General features: G+C 44.3%; 1 protein-coding gene across 2 annotated transcripts in view; it reads left to right on the top strand.

The window, feature by feature from the left end:
- The window catches only part of SPIDR (scaffold protein involved in DNA repair), a 1,065,859-nt gene that overhangs the window by 281,761 nt on the left and 757,212 nt on the right, over positions 1 to 26,886 (top strand). Inside the window, exon 6 of one of the 2 annotated variants that reach the window (XM_073631564.1) lies at positions 16,162 to 16,269. The exons of the other annotated variant lie outside the window; for it this stretch is intronic. Within the exon in view, the coding sequence (XP_073487665.1) occupies positions 16,162 to 16,269 (108 nt within the window). The remainder of the gene's footprint in view (positions 1 to 16,161; positions 16,270 to 26,886) is intronic. 2 annotated transcript variants of the gene reach the window in all.

Below are 26,886 nucleotides of genomic sequence, written 5' to 3' on the forward strand. Positions count from 1 at the left end.
CACCTTGCATATGACATTTTTACACAAATGTAAGTGCAATACCCTTTAACTTTTGTTTTTTTTAAATAAATACTGTATGGTTTTAAGCTATGGAAGCTTTTTTATCATTTTTTTCTGGGAAATATCTGCCACTAACCTCCTGACTGAGCCACCTTGAGCGCCACCCTTTGGGCCCCTTCTGCTAATTTTGTGTTTGGTAAACATTGATTCTGAGCCTACGTGTTTGTGCTTTTGACTTTTGTGTGATGGATTTGTGTACTGACCATCCGAAAATCTGATGTGGAGCTGCTGTTTGCCAAAAATTTACTAGCCTGTTGTCCAACATTTGTTGGCCGAAATTTGGAAAACAATTGTTGAAAGGATCGTACTAATGGTAATAACTTCGGACAACAGCCTGTCAAGCAACAATTCCCTTTTGAGCTTTGTACCTTTACTCTCTCCAAAAAAAAAAAAAAAAAAAGCTTTGCCTTTATTTCTGCTTTAACGTTGCTCATGCCCAATATGTCTAGGTCAGTATGTACTAAATATTCCACAGTACACTTGATACACAAGCAACACTTGTGCAAATCAGTACTTTTCATCTTGTTTGAGGAAAGGAATGAGATAGTAAGTGAAGAGTGTTTCCTTGCAATTCCCATGAATCCACACCCTTGCATTGCATTATCTGTAGTGGTCCAGACTTGCTTGTTGGCTGAACTTGACTATGTAAGAGACTGCTGATTGATATTTTTGAGCTTCAGTATAAATGTCACTCACCTGTGGAATATTTAGGGAATGTTCTGCAGTGTTTGTACATTCACTTCTTTGTACTTATGCCAGAAGTTTCTCTACAAACTGTAAGCACTGAGTAATTTTAAAGTCTAGCTACAACAAAACCTGTATTTTTAGTATGGGATAGAGTGGGAAAGGGTACTTCCATTTGTCAAGTTTTAATGTTCTTTGTATATCCAATAAGTCAATTTCCCCCCTTTCTGTTCTGGTGGCACATCAGGATATAAAGAAAATTACTCAAGGGGGAAACTGCAACAATAACATGGCAGGTTTTATTGTTTCCCCGCAAGTGTTTGTTGCTGCCTGATCCTCAGTTTAAAATATTTTACCATCACTCCCCTTCGATGTCACACAACATAAAGTAAGTAGAAAGAATGAGAAAGAAGGGGCAGAAAGGTGGCTGAACATGGAGGGATGGAGGGGCGGGGGGGGAGAGGGTGAGCTAGAGGAGGAAGAATGCCAACTGATTGTGGGTCGGGAGGCATAGAATAGCCAGAGTGGCAGCTGACCATGGCAGGTGGGAAGGGGAGAGAAGTGAAATAGCTGACCATGAAACTTGGCATGCACCTGGTCATGGAATTGAGGTTAAAGACAGATGCAGCAAAGGGAACTAATTGTGGACTGGGAAGAGGGGTCATTGTAGTTCCTACTTTTTCTCCTGATGTGTGAAGTCTTAACACAGCTGTTTGAAGCTGCCATGACACACTTCCAAAATACCTAGAGTTGAGATACCATACAAAGCACAGGATATTGGAGAGCCTCCAGAAGACATAGTCTGGATTGTGCATGATGGATAGGGGGTACCAAGTAACATAGTGCGGAAGGTGGAAATCTGTAGAGAAAATAGCATGGATAGACTAGGAGCAAACACTGACAGAAAAATTAGTCCTGAAGGTGAGGGAGAACTACCAGAGAATTTAAGCTGGACAATGATGGGAGAGTTTCTGTTGTGTTGTGGATGGGGAAGAGGGGAACTGTAAGAGAAGGTAGTTTGGACATTTGAGGGAGGTGGTCGCATGACATAGTGTGTATGGGGAAGAAAAAAGAATATTGCAGACAGATTAGAGATGCCATAGAAAGTACTGCAGACAGTGTAGGTAGAGCCGGGACATTAGGTGCAGCAATGCGGAGAGCGTTTACTGTTGTGGACACTGCTGGGGAAACTGTTTAAAAAAAAGAATGTCTCTGCCAGGGAATGGGTATTATTGAATAAACATGTGCGCTGGGAACCTACTAGCTCCTCAGTTAAAATTCTGGAAAGGGTGGAGTTTGAAACAAGGCTTGCATTCATTCCTGTTGACCGAATTCTCCAGAAATTTCAGTGAAAGTCTTTTTAGACCACACGGGGAAGGATTAAAACTAGAGGTCGACCGATATGGGTTTTTCTCTGGCCGATGCCGATATTTAGAAATCGGGGTAGCCGAGGGCCGATATATGATGCCGATTTTTTTGGGCCGATATATTTGGCCGATTTTTTTTCTTTTTTTTCCCTTCATCTCATAAAATCTAACAGTTAGACCCCTTTCACACTGGGGCGTTTTTCAGGAGCTTTTGGGCTAAAAAAAGCGCCTGTTAAGTGCCTGCAAAACGGCTCCCCTGCAGTCTCAGTGTGATATCCTGAGTGCTTTCACACTGAGGCGATGCGCTGGCAGGATGTTAAAAGAAAGTCCTGAAAGCGGCATCTTTGGAGCGGTGTATACCGCTGCTCCACCACTCCTGCCCATTGAAATGAATGTGCACCGCTGTCGAAGCGCTTGCAAAGTGTTTCGGCAGCGGCGCTTCAGGGGCGCATTTAACCCCTTCCTCGGCCGCTAGCTGGGTTATAAGCGCCCCGCTAGCAGCCGAATAGCCCCGCTAAAATGACGGTAAAGCGCTGCTAAAACTAGCAGCGTTTTACTGTCAACGCATGCCCGCTCCAGTGTGAAAGCAACCTTAAGTAATAAGTGATACAGAAAATTTTTTACATTTAAACATTTATTAAACAAAACAAACCTCCAATCAGTTCACTTGTATGTATAATTTAGATAACAAAAAAAAAACTATATCGTAAATATTAAATACACAAAAACAGGTAATCAAAATTTTTGGACAAAAAAAAAATGGGCTAACTTTACTGCTTAGTTTTTTTTTAATTCATTAGTGTATTTTTAAAAAAAAAATTGCGCTTGAAAGACCGCTGCGCAAATACAGTGTGACATAAAATATTGCAACAACCGCTATTTTATTCCCTAGGGTCTCTGCTAAAAATATATATATATATAATGTTTGGGGGTTCTAAGTGATTTTCTAGCAGAAAATACAGGATTTTTACCTCTAAGCAACAAGTGTCAGAAAAGATTTAGTCTTTAAATGGTTAAACTGAGAACTCCTCCACATGGAGTTCAGCTCATTGATAAAAGAACCAAGAAGAGATACAATGTATCTTCTTTTCAGATTTGGCAGGCTGCCCAGAGGAGGTGAGAAGTCTCTTCAGAGAAAACTTCAGGCAACTTGCATTGACTTCTATTACAGAAGTCATTTGCAACTCACAGTGAAGTTATAATCGGCCTTTTTTATCAGCACAATTGGCCCATGCCGATTAAGTAAAAAACGCCAAATATCAGCCGATATATCGGTTGACCTCTAATTAAAACTCACCTAACCTGTGAGCAGCCAGTTAGGGCCAGCATTCATAATGTGCTGCAAGCATCTGGTCAGGGAACAGTGACAAGATACACTTTGAAACTATAAAAACTGCTTTCAATAATTACCAGTATTTTTTTTACAGCAACCTATAATGTTTTAGGCAAGTTCTACATATTGTTATTTGTGTAGGTGCTGTTGTAGCTGTATAGATAACCAATGGATCTCTAATAAAGAAGACAATATGTGCTATATGGTATCACAGTTGACTCACTACCAACCTGCAAAATGTGTGCTTAATATTACTGGTGGTCAGACTGCATTGCCAAAAACAACCAAACTAGTCTGTTAAGAATCAAAACCTACCACACCAAATAGACTGGGTAAAGTAAAAAAAAAAAAAATTAAAAACTTAGTAGGAATTAGCTAAGGACGCCTTGGGGCAACCTTTTAAAATGAACGAAAGAGCCTTTAATAGGGTATTACAATATAATAGTTGTTTGGTGCTGATTAGCATTTCTGCTTTTAATCCATGGCTATAGGACACCATGCAGACCTCTTAAGAAAACACCTCATTACTGGTTTTAGAAAACACCAGTTTTTCACCATGGTGGTATTGACAATTTCACCTTCAGTATTCTTTCACTCACACAAAAAAATGGAATTGTGTGACAAGAAGCTCCTGCCTCACTCAGCTTTACTGGAGCTAGGTGGAGGTTAAAGCACAGTTGCAGTGTTTCCCTGAAAGTATTTTCAGTTTGCTGAGTTATTTCCCTTGTTGCCTGCAGTGATTCTGTGTTTTAAAATGGGGGCAATGCCAGGACTGCCAATGCTTTCCACCTGCTTTGTCAGTTTTCTGTACTTGCTAATTCACTAAGGCTGCTTTCACACTGGGGCGGTAGGGGGCGTCGGCGGTAAAACAGCGCTATTTTTAGCGCTGCTTTACCAGCAGTATTCGGCCGCTAGCGGTGCGGTTTTAACCCCCGCTGGCGGACGAAAAAGGGTTAAAACCGCTCCTATAGCGCGGCTATTGCTGCGCTGCCCCATTGATTTCAATGGGCAGGAGCGGTTTAGGAGCGGTGAATACAAAGATGCGGCTGGCAGGAGTTTTTTTCTTCTCCTGCCAGCGCACCGCTTCAGTGTGAAAGCCCTCGGGCTTTCACACTGAACAAACAGCTGCGGCTGTTTTGAGTCGGTTTGCAGGCGGTATTTTTAACGCAATAACGCCTGCAAACCGCCCCAGTGTGAAAGGGCTCTAACCTAGAACAAGCTTGCAGTTAGTGAAGTCAATCTTGATTTGGCTGCTACTTTCTGGTCAGTGATTTAAACTGTTGAAGTTGCAGGATCAGTTTGATAGCCTTTCAACATTGTGCCATAGAGTACAAAAATGTATGTAAATGTCAGCACTATATAAATACCTGCAATAAGTTAAATAAAATAAATACATATCTAAAAGAATACTGTAACAAAGTGTTTATCCACTCTTGCAGGCAATGCAGCTTTTTCATTAATGCGCTTTGATGGGTGTAGTCTTCACTTTGTCGGGTATCTTAAAGTCTAAGTTCACCTTTTGGAGCATGTTACACCCATATATAAAGTGTAATGTGTAACATGCTCCAGCAATCCCCCCCCCCCTCCCTGCACCCTCTGTCACTTTTTGAAAACGACAGCTGCGGCATTCATTCACAGTGACCTGTGAATTAGAGTCCCGTCTTGTAGTTTTCAATGATTCATTCACGAAACACTGCAGCTTACAAACCTGGCGCTCTCACAGAGGTACAGGCTAAAAGCTGTAGGCCTTGTCTGCGAGAGCCTGACATTTCTCCTGTTATCCACTGATCACGGATGCAATCCTTTGCAGGCTCCTGCGGGAAAAAATAATAAATGCACATTATGTCTGCAAAAATTTCTGCATTTATTATTGTCCCCCAAAAACTTATCTTGTCAGTTATCTTAGAAGTGAAGCAGTTACATTCCTTTTTTTTTTTTTTTGGACAAAAATTCTCTTGTCATATTTGGTTTATGAACTAGCTGTTTTTACTGCATGAATTTGCAGTCTGTGAGCATATTAGGCTTTCATTTCAGCTTCTGGTTTCCTGTAGAATAATCACTTAAACATGGCTCGTGCAGCCCACTGTCACCAGGTTTCTCCTTGCAATACTTCTTGACAGACAGCTGAAGTAGTGGCTTTTCACTGCCTCTGTATTAAAGGATAGGGCCTGCTTGTGTTAGGAAGAAATTGTAGAATGAATGTATTTTTCTTGTAACTGGCAATGATTTATGATTTCTATAATCAAGGTCAAAATATTGACAAATATTTCTAAATGCTGAATCAAAATACAAGTTAGAAAATTTTCTCTGTTGTGATAATGCACAGCAGGAACAATAGTGAAACTGTAGCAATTAGAATAGCTGCAGATGAGCATTTTATGTCTAGGCCCAAGGTATCTTTTGTAAATATGACATTTTTTTAGGGTTGCACCGATACCAGTTTTTTATGACTGAGTACGAGTACTGATAGTTTTCCTCAAGTACTTGCCGATACCAATAACCGATACAGAATTTATTTATTTATTTAACACGATACCTTTAACTTTTTTTGGTGGAGAGGCGGGAAAGGGTGTTATTGTTTAGGGTGGAGAGGCAGGGAGGGGTGTTATTGTTTAGGGTGGAGAGGCGGGGGGGGGGGGGGGTTATTGTTTAGGGTGGAGAGGCGGGAAGGGGGATATTGTTTAGGGTGGGGAGGGGGCTATTTAGGGTGAAGAGGCGGGGAGGGGGTTATTTAGGGTGGGGAGGGTTGTTATTGTTTAGGGTGGAGAGGTGGGGAGGGGGTTATTGTTTAGGGTGGGGAGGGGGTTAATGTTTTGGGAACTCCACAGCTGCCAATCACTGCACTACAACACCCAGCATACCTCCCCCCCCCTCTAAGTAGTTCGGCAGCAGCTGACACACTTAGGGAAAGTCATCAGAGATGGGGAGAAGCAAAGCCTGGCTCAGTGCAGGACACACTACTCACCAGGCAGATCAGTCACCTGGCAGCCGCCCGCAGAGGGACCCGAGGAGGAGAAGCACATCACCCGGAGGATGCAACAAATGGAGCTAAGGAGGAGGGGTGTGACCGGTGTGGAAGGGGGTGGGGCCACTGCAGGGAAGGGGGATCCCACTGACAGCTGAATAGTCATCGGTTGTTAAGGACGTGGCGGACCCGCTCCTTAACAACTGATGATTGCCTTTTCTTTCACTCATGGTTAGTGTTTGGCGGAAGCCATTTATTATGAATCAACTGTGTTTACTCTTTTTAAATCCTAATGACAACAGAAACTACCCAAATGACACTGATCAAAAGTTTACATACCCCAGTTCTTAATACCTTGTATTGCCCTTTTAACATCAATGACAGCTTGAAGTCTTTTGTGGTATTTATGGATGAGGCTCTTTATCTTCTCAGATAATAAAGCTGCCCATTCCTCTTGGAAAAAAGCATCCAGTTCCTGTAAATTCTTGGGCTGTCCTGCACTGCACATTTGAGATCTCCCCAGAGGGGCTCAATGATATTGAGGTCAGGAGACTGAGATGGCCACTCCAGAACCTTCCCTTTATTCTGCTGTAGCCAATGACAGGTCGACTTGGCCTTGTGTTTTGGATCATTGTCATGTTGGAATGTCCAAGTACGTCCCATGCACAGCTTCCTGGCTGATGAATGCAAATGTTCCTCCAGTATTTTTTGATAACATACTGCATTCATCTTGCCATCAGTTTTTACCAAACTTCCTGTGCCTTTTGTAGCCCACACATCCCCAAAACATCAGCAATCCACCAAATGAAGTGTTTATGGTTGTGGTCAAAAAGCTCAATTTTGGTCTCATCACTCCAAATGACTTTGTGCCAGAAGGTTTGAGGCTTGTCTCTGTGCTGTTTGGCGTATTGTAAATGGGATACTTTGTGGCATTTGCATAGTAATGGCTTTCTTTTGGCGACTCAACCATGCAGCCCATCTTTCTTCAAGTGCCTCCCTATTGTGCATGTGGAAACAGCCACGCCACATGTTTTCAGAGAGTCCTGTATTTCACCTGAATTTATTTGTGGGTTTTTCTTTGCATCACGATCAATTTTCCTGGCAGTTGTAGTTGAACGTCTAGTTGGTCTACCTGACCGTGGTTTGGTTTCAACAGAACCCTTAATTTTCCACTTCTTGATTAGAGTTTGAACACTGCTGATTGGCATTCTCAATTCCTTGGATATCTTTTTATATCCCTTTCCTGTTTTATACAGTTCAACTACCTTTTCCCGCAGATCATTTGACAATTCTTTTGCTTTCCCTATGACTCAGAATCCAGAAACGTCAGTGCAACATACTGACGGGACTGACATGCGGGAGTGAAATCGTGCGAGTTCAGCTGAACTCACACAGCTTTTTTCCCGCAGCTCAGTGTGAACCTGGGCTTATACACACACACACCAATTACAAGCAAACAGATCACAGGTAAGGATGGTTGCCTTTAATAGCCCTTCAAACCCCTTTGTGTCAACTTGTGTGCATGTTATCAGGCCAAAATCACCAGGGTATGTAACTTTTGATCAGGGTCATTTGGGTAGTTTCTGTTGTGATTATGATTTAAAAAGAGGGAAAAAAAATGATTGGTAATAAATGGCTTCAGCTAAACACTAACAATGAATGAAAGAAAAGTTTTTGTTTTATCATTCATATTCTCTGAAAAATGGCCAAGAAATCATAAATTCTGCCAGGGTATGTAAAAAAGCACAACTGTAAGTCCTGAGGATGTGGCGACCTTGATTGGGAAAAAGAATGTTACATTTCTATTCTTCTGACCACAGAACAGTTTTTCAGAGATGCCATTTCTGGATCATGTTCAGATATGGCTACTTCTTTGCATGATACAGATTTAACTTGCATTTTTGGATAGCACGGTAAACTGTGTTCATAGACTGATTTTTTTTTTAAAGCATTCCTGAGCACATGCAGTTATTTTGATCACAGAATCATGCAGTGATGTCTAAGCGCCTAATGTTTATGGATATACAATATTGCTTTTCGGCCTTGTCCACTCTGCGCAGAGATTTCTCCACATTCTCTAAATATTATGTACTGTAGATGATGATGATGTATTTAACCACTTGCTGCCCGCCCACCGTCATATGACGGCGGGACGGTGCAGCTGTTATCCTGGTCTGCCGTCATATGACGGCGGCCCTTCCAGGTCCCCCAGGAGGCGCACGCATGCGCCGTGTCACTCGGGTCTCGGTGCGCGTGCCTGGCGGCCGTGATGTCCACCAGGCACCCGCGATTGCCCGGTAACCGAGCAGGACCGTGGATCTGTGTGTGTAAACACACAGATCCACGTCCTGTCAGATGGGAGGAGACCGATGGTGTGCTCCTTGTACAGAGGAACACCAATCGGTCTCCTCCCCTTGTGAGTCCCCTCCCCCCACAGTTAGAATCACTCCCTAGCAACACGATTAACCCTACAGCGCCCCCTCCTGGTTAACCCCTTCATTGCCAGTCACATTTATACAGTAATCAATGCATTTTTATAGCACGGATAGCTGTATAAATGTGAATGGTCCCAAAAATGTGTCAAAAGTGTCCGCCGCAGTCACGATTAAAAAACGCAGATCGCCGCCATTACTAGTAAAAAAAATAAAAAAAAAATAAAAATGCTATAAATCTATCCCCTTATTTTGTAGACGCTATAACTTTTGCGCAAACCAATAAATTTAGGCTTATTGCGATATTTTTTACCAAAAATATGTAGAAGAATACATATCGGCCTAAACTGAGGAAAAAATTTGTTTAAAAAAAAAAAAAATTGGATATTTATTATAGCAAAAAGTAAAAAAAATTGTGTTTTTTTCAAACTTGTCACTCTTGTTTTTTTTTTGGCGCAAGAAATAAAAACCGCAGAGGTGATCAAATACCACCAAAAGAAAGCTCTATTTGTGGGGAAAAAAATGATAAAAATGTCATTTGTGTACAGTGTTGTATGACCGCACAATTGTTATTCAAAGTGCGACAGTGCTGAAAGCTGAAAATTGGCTTGGGCAGGAAGGGGGTGAAAATGCCCTGTATGGAAGTGGTTAAAGTCTTTGTAATTTTACGTTAAGGAACATTATTCTTAAATTGTTCGACAGTTTTGAGACCCTGCTTTTCAGCGATTGGTGAACCTCTGCCCATCTTTACTTCTGAGGCACTCTGACTTGCTAAGATGCTCTTTTATACCCATTCCTGCTACTGATCCATTGCTAAGTAACCGGATTAGTTGCAAAATGTTTTTCCAGTACTTCCTTCTTCGTACCACTTTAGCAGTTTTTTTGTTGCTCTGGCCCAACTTTTTTCAGACGTGTTGCTGCCATCAATTTCAAAATTACCTTTATTTTCTTAAGAATTATACATTTACTCAGTTTAAACATTTGAAATGTTTTATGTTTTCTACTGTTAATAAAATATGGGTTTATGAGATTGGCAAATCATTGCATTCTATTCTTATGTAGATTTTACTCAGCGACCCAACTTTTTTGGAATTGCGGTTGTATTTTCTTTCAGTAAATATGTCTTAAAATCCTGCGAGGGCAGTTTTTTTGGTATCTACAACTACACCATGTGCATTAGGTTCAGGCACTCCATTACAACCTAACTCTTGAGGAGCTACGACTGATTAACCACTTGACGACCGCCTCACGCCGATGTACGTCGGCAAAGTGGCACGGACAGGCAAAATCACGTACAGGGTACGTGATTTGCCTTCCGCGGGTGGGGGGTCCGATCGGACCCCCCCCCGGTGCCCGAGGCGGTCGTCTTTTGTCCAGCGGCGATCGGTGATGAGGGGGAGACCATCCGTTCGTGGCCCCCCCCTCGCGATCGCCGCCGGCCAATGAAAACACTCCTTTGCTGCTGTATGCTAAACAGCAGCAAAGGAAGTGATGTCATCTCCCCTCGGGTCGGTATTTTCCGTTCCGGCCCGAGGAGAGAAGACATCTATGTGAGTGCACCAACACACACACACACAGTAGAACATGCCAGGCACACAAAACACCCCGATCCCCCCCCGATCGCCCCCCGATCCCCCCCCAATCACCCCCCCCCCCTGTCACAAACTGACACCAGCAGTTTTTTTTTTTTTTTTTCTGATTACTGCATAGTGTCAGTTTGTGACAGTTACAGTGTTGGGACAGTGAGTATTACCCCCCTTTAGGTCTAGGGTACCCCCCTAACCCCCCCTAATAAAGTTTTAACCCCTTGATCACCCCCTGTCACCAGTGTCACTAAGCGATCATTTTTCTGATCGCTGTATTAGTGTCGCTGGTGACGCTAGTTAGTGAGGTAAATATTTAGGTTCGCCGTCAGCGTTTTATAGCGTCAGGGACCCCCATATACTACCTAATAAATGTTTTAACCCCTTGATTGCCCCCTAGTTAACCCTTTCACCACTGATCACCGTATAACCGTTACGGATGACGCTGGTTAGTTCGTTTATTTTTTATAGTGTCAGGGCACCCGCCGTTTATTACCAAATAAAGGTTTAGCCCCCTGATCGCCCGGCGGTGATATGCGTCGCCCCAGGCAGCGTCAGATTAGCGCCAGTACCGCTAACACCCACGCATGCAGCATACGCCTCCCTTAGTGGTATAGTATCTGATCGGATCAATATCTGATCAGATCTATACTAGCGTCCCCAGCAGTTTAGGGTTCCCAAAAACGCAGTGTTAGCGGGATCAGCCCAGATACCTGCTAGCACCTGCGTTTTGTGCCTCCGCCCAGCCCACCCAAGTGCAGTATCGATCGATCACTGTCACTTACAAAACACTAAACGCATAACTGCAGCGTTCGCAGAGTCAGGCCTGATCCCTGCAATCGCTAACAGTTTTTTTGGTAGCATTTTGGTGAACTGGCAAGCACCAGCCCCAGGCGTCAGGTTAGCGCCAGTACCGCTAACACCCACGCACGCAGCATACGCCTCCCTTAGTGGTATAGTATCTGAACGGATCAATATCTGATCCGATCAGATCTATACTAGCGTCCCCAGCAGTTTAGGGTTCCCAAAAACGCAGTGTTAGCGGAATCAGCCCAGATACCTGCTAGCACCTGCGTTTTGCCCCTCCGCCCCGGCCCAGCCCAGCCCACCCAAGTACAGTATCGATCGATCACTGACACTTACAAAACACTAAACGCATAACTGCAGCGTTCGCAGAGTCAGGCCTGATCCCTGCGATCGCTAACAGTTTTTTTTGTAGCGTTTTGGTGAACTGGCAAGCACCAGCCCCAGGCAGCGTCAGATTAGCGCCAGTACCGCTAACACCCACGCACGCACCGTACACCTCCCTTAGTGGTATAGTATCTGATCGCATCAATATCTGATCCGATCAGATCTATACTAGCGTCACCAGCAGTTTAGGGTTCCCAAAAACGCAGTGTTAGCGGGATCAGCCCAGATACCTGCTAGCACCTGCGTTTTGCCCCTCCGCCCGGCCCGGCCCAGCCCACCCAAGTGCAGTATCGATCGATCACTGACACTTACAAAACACTAAACGCATAACTGCAGCGTTCGCAGAGTCAGGCCTGATCCCTGCGATCGCTAACGTTTTTTGGTAGCGTTTTGGTGAACTGGCAAGCGCCAGCGGCCTAGTACACCCCGGTCGTAGTCAAACCAGCACTGCAGTAACACGTGGTGACGTGGCGAGTCCCATAAGTGCAGTTGAAGCTGGTGAGGTGGCAAGCACAAGTAGTGTCCCGCTGCCACCAAAAAGACAAACACAGGCCCATCGTGCCCATAGTGCCCTTCCTGCTGCATTCGCCAATCCTAATTGGGAACCCACCGCTTCTGCAGCGCCCGTACTTCCCCCATTCACATCCCCAACCAAATGCAGTCGGCTGCATGAGAGGCATTTTTATGTCCTCCCGAGTACCCCTACCCAACGAACCCCCCAAAAAAGATGTCGTGTCTGCAGCAAGCGCGGATATAGGCGTGACACCCGCTATTATTGTCCCTCCTGTCCTGACAATCCTGGTCTTTGCATTGGTGAATGTTTTGAACGCTACCATTCACTAGTTGAGTATTAGCGTAGGGTACAGCATTGCACAGACTAGGCACACTTTCACAGGGTCTCCCAAGATGCCATCGCATTTTGAGAGACCCGAACCTGGAACCGGTTACCGTTATAAAAGTTAGTTACAAAAAAAGTGTAAAAAAAAAAAAAAATATGAAATAAAAAAAAATAGTTGTTGTTTTATTGTTCTCTCTCTCTCTATTCTCTCTCTCTATTGTTCTGCTCTTTTTTACTGTATTCTATTCTGCAATGTTTTATTGTTATTGTTATTGTTATTATGTTTTATCATGTTTGTTTTTCAGGTGTGTAATTATTTACACTTTACTGTGCTTTATTGTTAACCATTGTTAACCATTTTTTTGTCTTCAGGTACGCCATTCACGACTTTGAGTGGTTATACCAGAATGATGCCTGCAGGTTTCGGTATCATCTTGGTATCATTCTTTTCAGCCAGCGGTCGGCTTTCATGTAAAAGCAATCCTAGCGGCTAATTAGCCTCTAGACTGCTTTTACAAGCCGTGGGAGGGAATGCCCCCCCCCCCCCACCGTCTTCCGTGTTTTTCTCTGGCTCTCCTGTCTCAACAGGGAACCTGAGAATGCAGCCGGTGATTCAGCCAGCTGACCATAGAGCTGATCAGAGACCAGAGTGGCTCCAAACATCTCTATGGCCTAAGAAACCGGAAGCTACGAGTATTTCATGACTTAGATTTCGCCGGATGTAAATAGCGCCATTGGGAAATTGGGGAAGCATTTTATCACACCGATCTTGGTGTGGTCAGATGCTTTGAGGGCAGAGGAGAGATCTAGGGTCTAATAGACCACAATTTTTTCAAAAAAGAGTACCTGTCACTACCTATTGCTATCATAGGGGATATTTACATTCCCCGAGATAACAATAAAAATGATTAAAAAAAAAAATATGAAAGGAACAGTTTAAAAGTAAGATTAAAAAAGCAAAAAAATAATAAAGAAAAAAAAAACAAAAAAAAAAAAACACCCCTGTCGCCCCCTGCTCTCGCGCTAAGGCGAACGCAAGCGGCGGTCTGTCGTCAAACATAAACAGCAATTGCACCATGCATGTGAGGTATCACCGCGAAGGCCAGATCGAGTGCAGTAATTTTTCCAGTAGACCTCCTCTGTAAATCTAAAGTGGTAACCTGTAAAGGCTTTTGAAGGCTTTTAAACATGTATTTATTTTGTTGCCACTGCACGTTTGTGCGCAATTTTAAAGCATGTCATGTTTGGTATCCATGTACTCGGCCTAAGATCATCTTTTTTATTTCATCAAACATTTGGGCAATATAGCATGTTTTAGTGCATTAAAATTAAAAAAAGTGTGTTTTTTCCCCAAAAAATGCGTTTGAAAAATCGCTGCGCAATTACTGTGTGAAAAAAAAAAATGAAACACCCACCATTTTAATCTGTAGGGCATTTGCTTTAAAAAAATATATAATGTTTGGGGGTTCAAAGTAATTTTTTTGCAAAAAAAAAAAACTTTTTCATGTAAACAATAAGTGTCAGAAAGGGCTTTGTCTTCAAGTGGTTAGAAGAGTGGGTGATGTGTGACATAAGCTTCTAAATGTTGTGCATAAAATGCCAGGACAGTTCAAAACCCCCCCAAATGACCCCATTTTGGAAAGTAGACACCCCAAGCTATTTGCTGAGAGGCATGTCGAGTCCATGGAATATTTTATATTGCGACACAAGTTGCGGGAAAGAGACAAATTTTTTTTTTTTTTTTTTTTTGCACAAAGTTGTCACTAAATGATATATTGCTCAAACATGCCATGGAAATATGTGAAATTACACCCCAAAATACATTCTGCTGCTTCTCCTGAGTATGGGGATACCACATGTGTGAGACTTTTTGGGAGCCTAGCTGCGTACGGGACCCCGAAAACCAAGCACCGCCTTCAGGCTTTCTAAGGGCGTGAATTTTTGATTTCACTCTTCACTGCCTATCACAGTTTCGGAGGCCATGGAATGCCCAGGTGGCACAAAACCCCCCCAAATGACCCCATTTTGGAAAGTAGACACCCCAAGCTATTTGCTGAGAGGTATAGTGAGTATTTTGCAGACCTCACTTTTTGTCACAAAGTTTTGAAAATTGAAAAAAGAAAAAAAAAAAATGTTTTTTCTTGTCTTTCTTCATTTTCAAAAACAAATGAGAGCTGCAAAATACTCACCATGCCTTTCAGCAAATAGCTTGGGGTGTCTACTTTCCAAAATGGGGTCATTTGGGGGGGGTTTGTGCCACCTGGGCATTCCATGGCCTCCGAAACTGTGATAGGCAGTAAAGAGTGAAATCAAAAATTTTCACCCTTAGAAATCCTGAAGGCAGTGATTGGTTTTCGGGGTCCAGTACGCGGCTAGGCTCCCAAAAAGTCCCACACATGTGGTATCCCCATACTCAGGAGAAGCAGCTAAATGTATTTTGGGGTGCAATTCCACATATGCCCATGGCCTGTGTGAGCAATATATCATTTAGTGACAACTTTATGGAAAAAAAAAAAAAAAAAAAAAAAAGTGTCACTTTCCCGCAACTTGTGTCAAAATATAAAATATTCCATGGACTCAATATGCCTCTCAGCAAATAGCTTGGGGTGTCTACTTTCCAAAATGGGGTCATTTTGGGGGGTTTTGTGCCACCTGGGCATTCCATGGCCTCCGAAACTGTGATAGGCAGTGAAGAGTGAAAGCAAAAATTTACACCCTTAGAAATCCTGAAGGCGGTGATTGGTTTTCGGGGCCCCGTACGCGGCTAGGCTCCCAAAAAGTCCCACACATGTGGTATCCCCATACTCAGGAGAAGCAGCTAAATGTATTTTGGGGTGCAATTCCACATAGGCCCATGGCCTGTGTGAGCAATATATCATTTAGTGACGACTTTTTGTAAATATTTTTTTTTTTTTTGTCATTTTTCAATCACTTGGGACAAAAAAAATAAATATTCAATGGGTTCAACATGCCTCTCAGCAATTTCCTTGGGGTGTCTACTTTCCAAAATGGGGTCATTTGGGGGGGTTTTGTACTGCCCTGCCATTTTAGCACCTCAAGAAATGACATAGGCAGTCATAAACTAAAAGCTGTGTAAATTCCAGAAAATGTACCCTAGTTTGTAGACGCTATAACTTTTGCGCAAACCAATAAATATACGCTTATTGACATTTTTTTTACCAAAGACATGTGGCCAAATACATTTTGGCCTAAATGTATGACTAAAATTTAGTTTATTGGATTTTTTTTATAACAAAAAGTAGAAAATATCATTTTTTTTCAAAATTTTCGGTCTTTTTCCGTTTATAGCGCAAAAAATAAAAACCGCAGAGGTGATCAAATACCATCAAAAGAAAGCTCTATTTGTGGGAAGAAAAGGACGCAAATTTCGTTTGGGTACAGCATTGCATGACCGCGCAATTAGCAGTTAAAGCGACGCAGTGCCAAATTGGAAAAAGACCTCTGGTCCTTAGGCAGCATAATGGTCCGGGGCTCAAGTGGTTAAGAAAATAGTGGCTGGAACCAAGAAAGGCATGATTTCTTGTATATGTTCAGGTCTTTTGATTCTTACACAGGACTTTGTTCAGTTACCCTGTAGAACTAAATGGGACGTAGATATAAGGGAGATAAAGGGCGAGATGTGGGAGGTGATTTTGGCATCCTTACCTCCTCATTTTTTTTTTTTTTTTTTTTTTATTCTCTTCCCAGAAACGTTCTTGGCTATTTCTTTTGCATCAAGCATACTGGACTCCCGCTCAGTTGTTTAGATGGGGCAGGAGGGATTCCTCCCCCCTGTGTCCCAAGAGCAATGGAGAGGTGAGTGATTTAACTGCTTCCGGTCCGCCCTATAGTAGTTTTACTGCTAGAGTGCAGCACCTGTGCGCCAGATCACATGTATATATGTAATCTGACACTTCAATGTAGGGGGCTTGCTTCCGCTGTGATTACACACAGCGGAATCTGATTGGCGGGTGCGCAGTACTTGATGTCCTCTGGCACCCGCTGATCGTTAGGCAGAGAGACAGAACGGTGATCTGCCTATGATCGCCGTTCTGACAGGTGGGAAGGGATGGAATTTGTGTCCCTGCAAAGCAGGAAATAAATTCCATCTATTCCCCTAGTAAAAGCACCTTACACACTGTAGTAAAACACTGGCTAGGCACACAGTTAACCCGTTGATTGCCCCTGAGGTTAACCCCTTGCCAGCCAGTGTCATTAGTACAGTGACCATGCATATTTTAGTACTGATCACTGTTTTAGTGTCACTGGTCCCCAAAAAGTGTCAAGTGTCAGTGTCCGATTGGCCGCCACAATATCGTAGTCCCGCTAGTCACTGATTGCCACCATTACTGGTAAAATAAATAAAACTATCAAATAGTTTGGTTTGTGCAAAATTTATAGCATCTACAATCTATATACGCTTATTGAGATTTTTTTACCAAAAATATGTAGCACAATACATATTGGCCTAAATTCACGCCGAAAGTAAAAAATTATATATTTTTTTTTTAAATTGTCGGTCTATTTTTTTGTTTTTGTTTATAGCGCAAATAAATGCAGAGGTGATCAAATACCATCAAAAGAGAGTTCTATTTGTGGGGAAAAAAAGGACAACCATTTTATTTGGGTACACCGTTGCATGACCACGCAATTATCAGTTAAATTAACACTGTGCCGCATTGCAAAAAATGGCCTGGCCATGAAGGGGGGTAAACCTTCTGGAGGTCAAGTGGTTAATACACATGTTCTGGCAATGTACAAAACTATTCAGATAGTGTAACGATATTAATAATACTATATCATTGTTATTTAATACTACTATTATTATTATTCCACAAGACCCAGGGGGCCTTCTGGGCAAGGATATGACAAGGAACTATTTACTCCAGTAAGTCATATTGCACTGGCAAAGTTTCTTTACGTTGCTCATGAAATGATGGCTCACCTCATACCACCACCAGACAGCAATGGATTGAACATGTGAACTCCACCCTAATATGTGAAAAACGAACCTACCAAGATTGCTACTCCCCAAGGAAATGTATGTCTATATGGCCAAATTGGCTGGATACTCTGGGGCTAACTCCCTCTGTTGATTCTTCATACAGATATATGAATACTATACAACAATATGAGGTGAGGCAGGCGTTTAAGGAGTTTTCAAAAAGAACACAGAATGAGCCGTTTACATTCAAACCTCATTTATTTTTAATCATGTAGTTCTTTTCAAACAAGTTTAGGTGCACACAATAGTAACAGCATACAGATTTCACAGCAGTAATATAAATTAAATTGCACAGGGAAATGTGGCCCCAAGTACAAGCCGTACAAAGTATTGTTTTTTTTTTTTGTTTTTTTTACTTTATTTTCTACTTTACTTTATTATATGATAAGATAGATAAGATTTATTGTCATTGTAAAATCACAATGAAATTACATTTCTGCTCCACACATTATTCATACATCACAATTTTCAACCATGCATTTACCACATAGGATTTAATTATACCAAAAAAAGTGTATAATATATATAAATATATAAAATTGTCCCCATATTATAAAGGTATAAAAAGTGCCCTCATATAAAAACAAAAAACTAAACAAGACATTTGTCCGTTTGTTTATTATTTGATCTTAAAGATATTTTAAACCCAAAAGCAAATATTTATTATATTACAGATTATCAGTTCTTAAATGTGGTGGCTGCATACATTTTTATTTTTTGGCTTCCCTTCCCTTTCCTTTCACCTGGTAATCTGGCCAGTAAGTCTGTTATTCATCAGAACAAACATTGACAGGGGTGCTTACAATGATCAGCTTTTTTCATTTATGTAAAATCTTTGTTCCAAAAAAAAACTGTTGCTGTAACTGCTTAAAAAGTGTAAGCTGGAGTGTGGCTTCAATTTGTGTATCTAAATCTGTTAATACTTCTCCCCATCCCCAGAGACTGACAATTCTGTTGTCCAAAGTTCTCTCTGTTGCTCCTTCATCCTGATTAATCCTAAGCATCCAGAGACAAATTCTATGGATGGAGGAGAGAGCAGAAGTGGGTGAGCAGCTGGTGCAACTTAGGTGAGCGCTTTCGTTAACTTTCACAGTAGTGGAAGCCAGCTGCTCAGGGCGTAATCCAGCTGCTGTAAAGGAAAGACTGCAGAAAGATTTATATTACAATAGGATACATACCAATACACATAACACATTTGGTGCTGTCTCCCACCCCCTGAATAAAAACAAAATTTCCGTTTTTAAAAAGGAAGTAATCTTCCATCTTAATGTTTGTACCTATAGGTAAGCCTATAATAAGGAATGCGCTCTGAAGGAACGGCCGCCCGTGTAGTTTCTTCAGAGCCCTGTGCCATGACCGGCGGCTCCTGCACGCATGCATGGGAGTGACGTCACGCGGCACCGGATGGTCACAAAGCTCGGAAGGAATACCGGCGAAGATGAATGTGGGCTTCAGCAGAGACGACGAGGGTTTCGTTTGCAGGTAAGTGTCGCATAATGTGCAAGTATGCGATGCATACTTGCACATTATGCCTTTTACTTTGCAGGTAAGAAGAAAGCAAAAAAAAAAAAAAAAAACTTAATACTTCCTCATTAAAGCATTTACCTAATGCTTAATGGTGTGTAGCATCCACCATTTTAAATAAAATTATGTCTTAGGAATAGAAAAACTAGAGGAATGTTCCTTTGGAAAGCAAACGCATTTTGTTGATAGATTCTTGAGTCTTTGTATTTATTTATTTATTTTTTCATGATGGGTGATCATTAGGTTGTCAGTGTCGTTTGAAGACCGGAAATGTTAAACGATATCAGCTGACAGCATCATCATACAGCGTGTCACCTCTCGTGGTGTTTATGAGTCATGCCTCTATCTTGTACATTGTCCATTCTTTATGCTGATAACAGAGAGGGAGTGGGCGAGGAAAGTAAACAGTTTGTCAGGTGCAACTGTGATGACGTTTTCTGCCTTGTATCAAATGGGAAAGGGTTACCGAAATATGTGCAGCATTCACTATTATGGAAATATGAACTCCTTTCATTTAACAAAGAATGCTTTAAAGTGGTTGTAAAGGCTAAAGGTTTTTACTTTAATGCATTCTCTGCATTTAGGTTAAAAACCTTCCATGATTAGCCCCTAGTCCCCCCCAAATGCTTACCTGAGCCCAAATTCGATCTAGTGCTCTACCAGATAGCAGCAGCGCAGCTCTCTCTCACCCCATTGGCTCCTGTTGCTTTCAATCTAGTGAGGAGCGGGCCGAGCCATACTACAGTGCTCAGCATAAATGAGTACACCCCCTTTGAAAAGTAGGATTTGAATCAATATCTCAATGACCACAAGAACAATTTATTTAGCTCCATTACATGAAAGTAAGGTTAATAATATAATTTAGATTACAAAATCTTCAGTTTTACACAAATTAGTTGATGTACAAATGAATACACCCCACATCTAAAACTACTACAGCTAGTATTTTGTATGACCTCCATGATTTGAAGGACAGCACCAATCTTCTAGGCATGGAATAAACAAGTTGGCGACCTATTGCAACATCTATCTTTTTCAATTCAAGAACGACCTCTTTTAGAGCCTGGATGCTGGATGGAGACTAATGCTCAACTTTCACTCAGTTCTTCTTCTGAAATGCAACAGCGGCCTTACATGTGTGTTTTGGGTCATTGTCATGTTGGAAAAGTGCACAACAACCAAGGTCACGGAGAATTCTGTAAATTCATGATACCATCAATGAAATGCAGCTCCCAACACCAGCAGCACTCATGCCCCACAGAAGGATACTGCCACCATCTTGTTTCACTGTAGGCACCATGCATTTTCTCTAGTCATTTTCCAGGACGGCACACCTGATAGATGGCTGGTCCACCTGACAGGAAACACAATCAAAACATGAGGTTAAAAGGCCCCTCCCTTCCCCCTGCACCTCAGTTCTTGATTGTGTTTCCTGGCAGCGAAACGTTTATTTTGTCAGACCTGAAGTTGGTAGCGGACTGTCCCCCCCGGGAGCTGGACGCCAAAGCCAGGGAAGGCTGCGGGTCCAGCCAGGGCTCATTTCCTTCTTAGGGGGCCCCAATGGCCGGGGGGGAGGCACTCCACGGCAAGGAGCCTACCGGGCACAGAGGGGTATCCCGGAGCTCATGTGGGCACATACCTCCTCCCTTGCCTTCTATGCAGACCAGGTGCATGGGGGCTGAAGGAACCGGAGGGTCAGCTGGAGTCCAGGCCAGGGCGTCTGTTTCCCACAATTGCAGCTCCATAGGGAACACTGGAAACACTCCTGGGATAGGAGTAAGCGTTCTGACCGGGTGGAGAAAGATGGTGCTGCTGCTGGGCGGCATCACTTCTGTTTCCGGTCTCCGGAATGGCGGATCTGGAGACACTATGGCCAGCAAAATGGCGCCAATCGGCGGCATCCTGGCCATAAGAAACCAGTGGAGCCAGGCGGAGGTCCCACAAGCCCCTCTCTCCTCCTGGATCCTCGCAGCAGGGCTCCTTGGAACGGAACCAGCAGGGACCAGGAATGGAAAGAGAGGAGGACACAGCGGTGCCTACAACCCAGGAGCAGGCCACGGGTGGCGAGTCTTCCTCTGTTTGGCTGGAGGTGGGTTAAGAGGGGGCTTACCTACACCCCCGGGGGGGGGGGGCAGGAGAAAGAGTACAGATTGTTAAAGTATGGGTTCTGTCTTGTCTTTTGTCCTTAGAACCCAGTAGATCTGCTCAAGGGGCCCACAAGGCTAAGGGCAAAAACCCTCCTCCCCCTAGAACAAAAAGGTGTGGGTATTGCAATGAAAAGCTCCCACAAGATCATGTAAAACCTTTTTGTTATAGATGCATACATAAATTGTCGGGAAAGTAAACCTCACAGATTATGAGGTACTTCCTTACAGTACAATCCGAGATGCTTTCTACGCTCCGATCTCTGAAGACGATTATAGCATCTAAAGAAGGGACTAGCACTAGTGGCAGAGAAACTCTGTCCTCTAGAGAAGTTACTTCCTCTCAGGAGGGTACATCTGACAGAAGTCTGAGAACCCCACAGAGGTCTCCCTCCTCTTTAACTTCGGGAGTAGATGAGTTTGAGGATTAGGAGGAGTCAGATGAATGCTCATTAGAGGAGGGGGAAAACTCAGACTCCGAGAGCCAGGATAGACGTAATAGACACCTTTTTCCCCTGGAGGACATGGGGCAGTTACTCAGGGCAATCTATGCCTCTGAGGATATCCCAGAACCTTCATTTCATGTGACAGCCCGGGATAGGATGTACAGGGGGTTGGCTAAGCCTCAGTCCAAGGTATTCCCAGTGCCGTACAGGGGATTGGGTAAGCCTCAGTCCAAGGTATTCCCAGTGCATCAAACTCGGAAAGAGGTAATTTTGAGAGAGTGGAAGGACCCGGAAAGAAAGGTCCTTAAGCTCAAAACTTGGAAGAGGAGGTTTGCCTTTGGGGAGGACAAGAAGATAAGTTCTTCAAGACCCCCAAATTAGATGCACAGGTCTCTAAAAAATCAGATTTGTCTTTTGAGGACTCAGTTAACATTAAAGACCAAATGGACAGAAGGGCTGAAACGCTACTGCGAAGAGCGTGGGATGCCAATGTGGCAGCCATGGCTTCTGCCTTGGCGTCAGCCTGCGTAGCAAGGAATGTGGATGCTTGGCTGGGCAGGCTCTCTGGCCATGTTGCTAGAGGGAGTAATTCCAAAGAAGTCACAGACTCTCTAGAGATAATAAGCAAGGAGGTGGCATACTTGGCAGATGCGACAGCGGAAACTCTTAGGACCACGGCTAAATCAGCGGCCCTCCTTAACTCCGCAAGGAGGGCCGTGTGAGTTAAATCGTGGGAAGTGGACCATATGTCCAGGTCACGGCTTTGTGGGTTGCCCTTTTGAGGGTTCTCAGCTTTTTGGGCCTGGCTTGGATCAGGTCTTATCACGATTGGCGGAAAAAGGGAAAAAGTTTCCAGTAAAAGCCAGGAGAGAGAAAGGCAAAAAGTTTTTTCATGCTCCCCCTAACCAGGGCCAATTCAAGGCCAAGAAGGACGCGAATAGAAGTTGGGGGAAGGGAAAGAGCGGACAGAAGGGTGGCCTGCTCTTTTCTGGACCTAAGGACACCAGCAAGCAGTCAAAATGATGCCAGCGTCAGGGTAGGGGGGAGACTTTCTCGCTTTGTCCCTCAGTGGAGGAAGATCTCCGAAAGCCCCATATATTTAAAAGAGGGATATCGGCTGGAACTTCTCTCCCCTCCCCCGCAAAACTTTATTTTGACCCATCTCCCCAAGGATATTTTAAGGGCAGCAGGGTTGATGAAAAACTTGCAGGGATTGACGAACCAGGAGGTGATCGTCCCCATTCCACCAGAAGAGCTCCACAAGGGATTTTCCTCCCATGTTTTTGTTGTCCAAAAACCATCAGGGAAATTTCGCCTGATATTAAACCTCCAGAAAGCTGAACAGGTTTTTGCGTCAAAAGAGCTTTCGGATGGCGAGCATATACACTGTGCGCAAGCATCTATTGAAGGATGCTTTTATGGCCACAATAGATCTGAGGGACGCGTATCTCCACGTCCCAATTGCCCGGCAACACCAATCCCTGTTGGGGATCGCAGTCCTTACGAGCAAAGGGATACAACACTGGCAATTCCAAGCTCTTCTCTTTGGATTAACTGCGAGCCCAAGAGTTTTCACAAAGGTCCTGGCAGAGGTGGTAGCTTACCTACATCGGTTATCACTTATACCCTATCTAGACGATTTCCTGCTCTATGGGCAGTCTCTAGAACAAGTGAGAGTAGACTTAGACAGAGTGATCCTCACTTAGGAGACCTTGGGCTGGATAGTGAATCGGGAAAAATCATCTCTCGTACCATCCCAAATAAAAACCTTCCTAGGATACTTGGTGGATTCAGGGGCTCAAACTCTTTCTCCCAGAGGAAAAAGTGTTAAAAGTGGTAACAGCAGCCTCCTCTCTAACGGAACCCAGGGCCTGCTCTCGCAGACAGGTTATGAGGGTCCTAGGCTTGATGACCGCCTGGGCTCAGCTCCATTCCAGGGAGTTGCAGTTCTTCCTACTATCCTCCTGGGACAGAAAGAGGGAGTCGCTGGACGGAAAGGTATCCATTCCAGCAAGGGTAAGGGCTTCCCTAAATTGGTGGCTGGGTCAGGACAGGCTCACGCTGGGTCGTCCCTGGGCCCAGTGGAACCCTATAAGGATTACCACCTATGCAAGCGCTTGAGGTTGGGGCGCTCACTTGGGGGACCTCCAAGCACAGGGATCCTGGACCCCGACCCAAGCAAGGGCCTCTTCCAACCACAGGGAGCTCCTTGCAGTGGGTCAGGCATTGAAGGCTTTCGGAGGCAGGATTCAGAGACTAGAGGTCCAAATCCTGTCGGACAACGTGACAGCTGTCTCTGATCTGAACCGTCAGGGTGGCAAGAGGTCCGGGAAGCTACTGAACCTAGCTTTGGATATTCTAAATTGGGATGAAGGAAACCTTCAGTCCATATCGGCGGTCCACATAAAGGGGGCCGCCAATGTGGTGGCAGATTCCTAAGCCAACAGCCCATCCTCCAGGGGGAATGGGAATTAAACCAGGACATATTCCTCCAGATAGGTCAGAGGTTTGGATTTCTGGAGATGGACCTTTTCGCACACAGAGGGAACAGAATGGTGGAGCGTTTTTTCTCTCTCACCAGAGAGTGGGGATCACAGAGGGTGGCTGCTCTATCTCTGGACTGGGGTTGCCACCTAGCATATGCTTTCCCTCCACTAGCCTTAATACCTTGGGTTCTACAGAGGTTGGCCCAATCAGAGTGCAAGCTGATCCTGATAGCCCCATGGTGGCCAAACAGGATATGGTTTGCTACTCTGAGAAAATGGTTTTCTCCTCCACTCCGTCTCCCGCCCAGGCAGGATCTCCTTCTAAAAGGGCTAGTCCTTCACCCCGACCTGGGGTTCTTCAAGTTGACGGCATGGCTCTTGAGAGGGAGATTCTCAGAGACAAGGGATGCTCCGATAGAGTAATTGAGACCCTCCTAGGTAGCCGGAAACCGTTCACTAGGAAGATCTGCTCAAGAATCTGGAATTTCTTCTCACACTGGTGCCAGGATAGAGAGGTTTCTAATCCTTCGGTACCAGTGGTACTTGAATTCTTACAAGCTGGGTTGGATCAGGGGATTGCCCCGAACACCCTGAAGGTACAGATAGCAGCCCTGTCTGTATTTCTGGACCAGAAGCTCGCGCTAGAGCCCCTGATTAAGAAATTTCTACTAGCAAGGGAGAGGTTAACCCCCATAAAAATTATTAGATTCCCACCATGGAATCTAACGCTGGTCCTGGAGGCGTTGACGAAAGTACCTTTTGAACCAGCTCAGGAGATCTCAGTAAAATTTTTGACGCTTAAGTTAGCCTTTTTACTGGCCATCACTACAGCCAGAAGGGTAAGCGACCTGCAGGCCCTGTCAATTAAGGAAGCCTTTTCTGTTGGTACTGGAAGATAGTGGTGCTGAGGCAAGACCCGCTATATCTTCCCAAGGTCGCATCTCAGTTTCATAGATCTCAAGAGATCATTTTGCCCTCCTTTTGTGAAAACCTGAAAAACGAGGGAGAGAAGAAATGTAATTTATTGGATGTCAGGAGGTGCTTGCTGACATATTTAGAGTGAAAGATTTCACGAAGTAGAGTCACCTTTTGGTTCTATTTAACGGCCCTAGAAAGGGTGTGCAGGCATCTAGATCTACAGTGGCTAGGTGGATCAGACAAACCATAGGAATGGCTTATGAGCAAACAGGTTCCCCAGTACCAGTTAACCTTAAAGCCCATTCAACAAGATCTTTGGCGGCCACTTGGGCAGAAAGAGCTGGGGCCTCAATAGAACAGATCTATCAGCCACATGGGCAAAGCAGGACACCTTCTTGAAGCACTATAGAGTGGAACTGCTATCGTCTCAGGATCTGATGTTTGGAAGGAAGGTCTTACAATCGGTGGTCCCACCCTAAGGTAGGCCTTGAACTTTTTGTCCATCCTCTCAGGTGTGCCGTCCTGGAAGATGACTAGAGAAAATTGACAGTTACTTACCGGTAACTGCTTTTCTGGGATATCTTCCAGGACGGCAGGCCTACTTCCCACCCCTGGTTTGGTGTAAGTACTACGGGAAGAGTTTCTCTCTGGCACCCAGATAACCTATTACTTTGAGAGAACTGAGGTGCAGGGGGAAGGGAGGGGCCTTTTAACCTCATGTGTTGATTGTGTTTCCTGTCAGGTGGACCAGTTATCTCTCAGGTGTGCCGTCCTGGAAGATATCCCAGAAAAGCAGTTACCAGTAAGTACCAGTAAGTAACTCAATTTTTCTTTGTACTCCTCACCTTTGCAACGCCATACAGTTTTGAAGCCATCAGTTCCAAAAACATTTATCTTGGTCTCATCACAGAGTCCCAGTAGTCTTCTTTTCTCTTTCGTTCAGTGCCTCCTTAATCTTGACCATTGGGTTATATCGCCTCTGCAGGAGTAGGACTAGGCAGAACAAAAAACACCTGGCTACACCCATGGGCTGTCCTCGGTCAGTATATAACCCCCTCCCTGCTCTAGGTATTCAGTTTTTTTCGGTTTAGTCAGAAGTAATGACCTATCTCCTTGCTTGGATTTTTTGGTCCTAGCAAATTTTACTTTTTGTCTTTTTTCCATGCATTTTCTCCTGGAAGATCTGCAATCAACTGCCAGGCTTGGCAACAGGCTGGATAATCTATATCCAGTGGTCTCACCAGTCCAGCCAGCGAGCATGTGCAGACCGCAGCTACGTGCTAGGTCGAACGCAACAAAGCCTCAATGGATGGAGGCTGGCCCGCGAGTTAAATGTCTCGCAGGGTCGCATATGAATTAGCGCTGGTCCAAGTCTCAGCGCTCCCTTGGCCGACAGCCCCCACTTCTGTGGCAAGGAGTTCTGTCTGGAGGTTCAGCCGCCCCATGGATCGGTAAGTACAGTCCCCCCTTTGTGCGGTTTGGGGTGGATGTGGGTACCCTCCAGGGATGGCCAGACCTGCCAGCAGGATCCCTCCTCCCATCCTAAAGTCCCTTTGGTTAAACTGGGCTTCCCCCTCCCCCCACGGATTGGTGGGAGTCCCAGAGCAGACAACAGAGACCCCTGGGGGTCTCCCCCGCCATTCCCCTTCTGGGTGTGTGTGTCCTGCCCTGGCGGTATGGGGGGGTTCCAGTGCAGGAGGACCCTAGGTGCATGCCCTGATGTCTGTGCAGTGTGAGGTAGTGTGCAGTTTGGGGGTCCCAGTGCAGAGAGCACTGTGGTGTCCACTTAAATGTTCACACTGCCTGGTGGAGTACAGTACCTTTTTGGAAGGGGGTCCCCTTGCAGAGGGTGAAGCGATGTTGAAGGCACAGAGAGAATCCTGGCAGCATGCTTCAGCATGTCAAACGGC

Source organism: Aquarana catesbeiana, linkage group LG05 (genome assembly GCF_042186555.1).
Source record: "Aquarana catesbeiana isolate 2022-GZ linkage group LG05, ASM4218655v1, whole genome shotgun sequence".
NCBI lineage: Eukaryota > Metazoa > Chordata > Amphibia > Anura > Ranidae > Aquarana > Aquarana catesbeiana.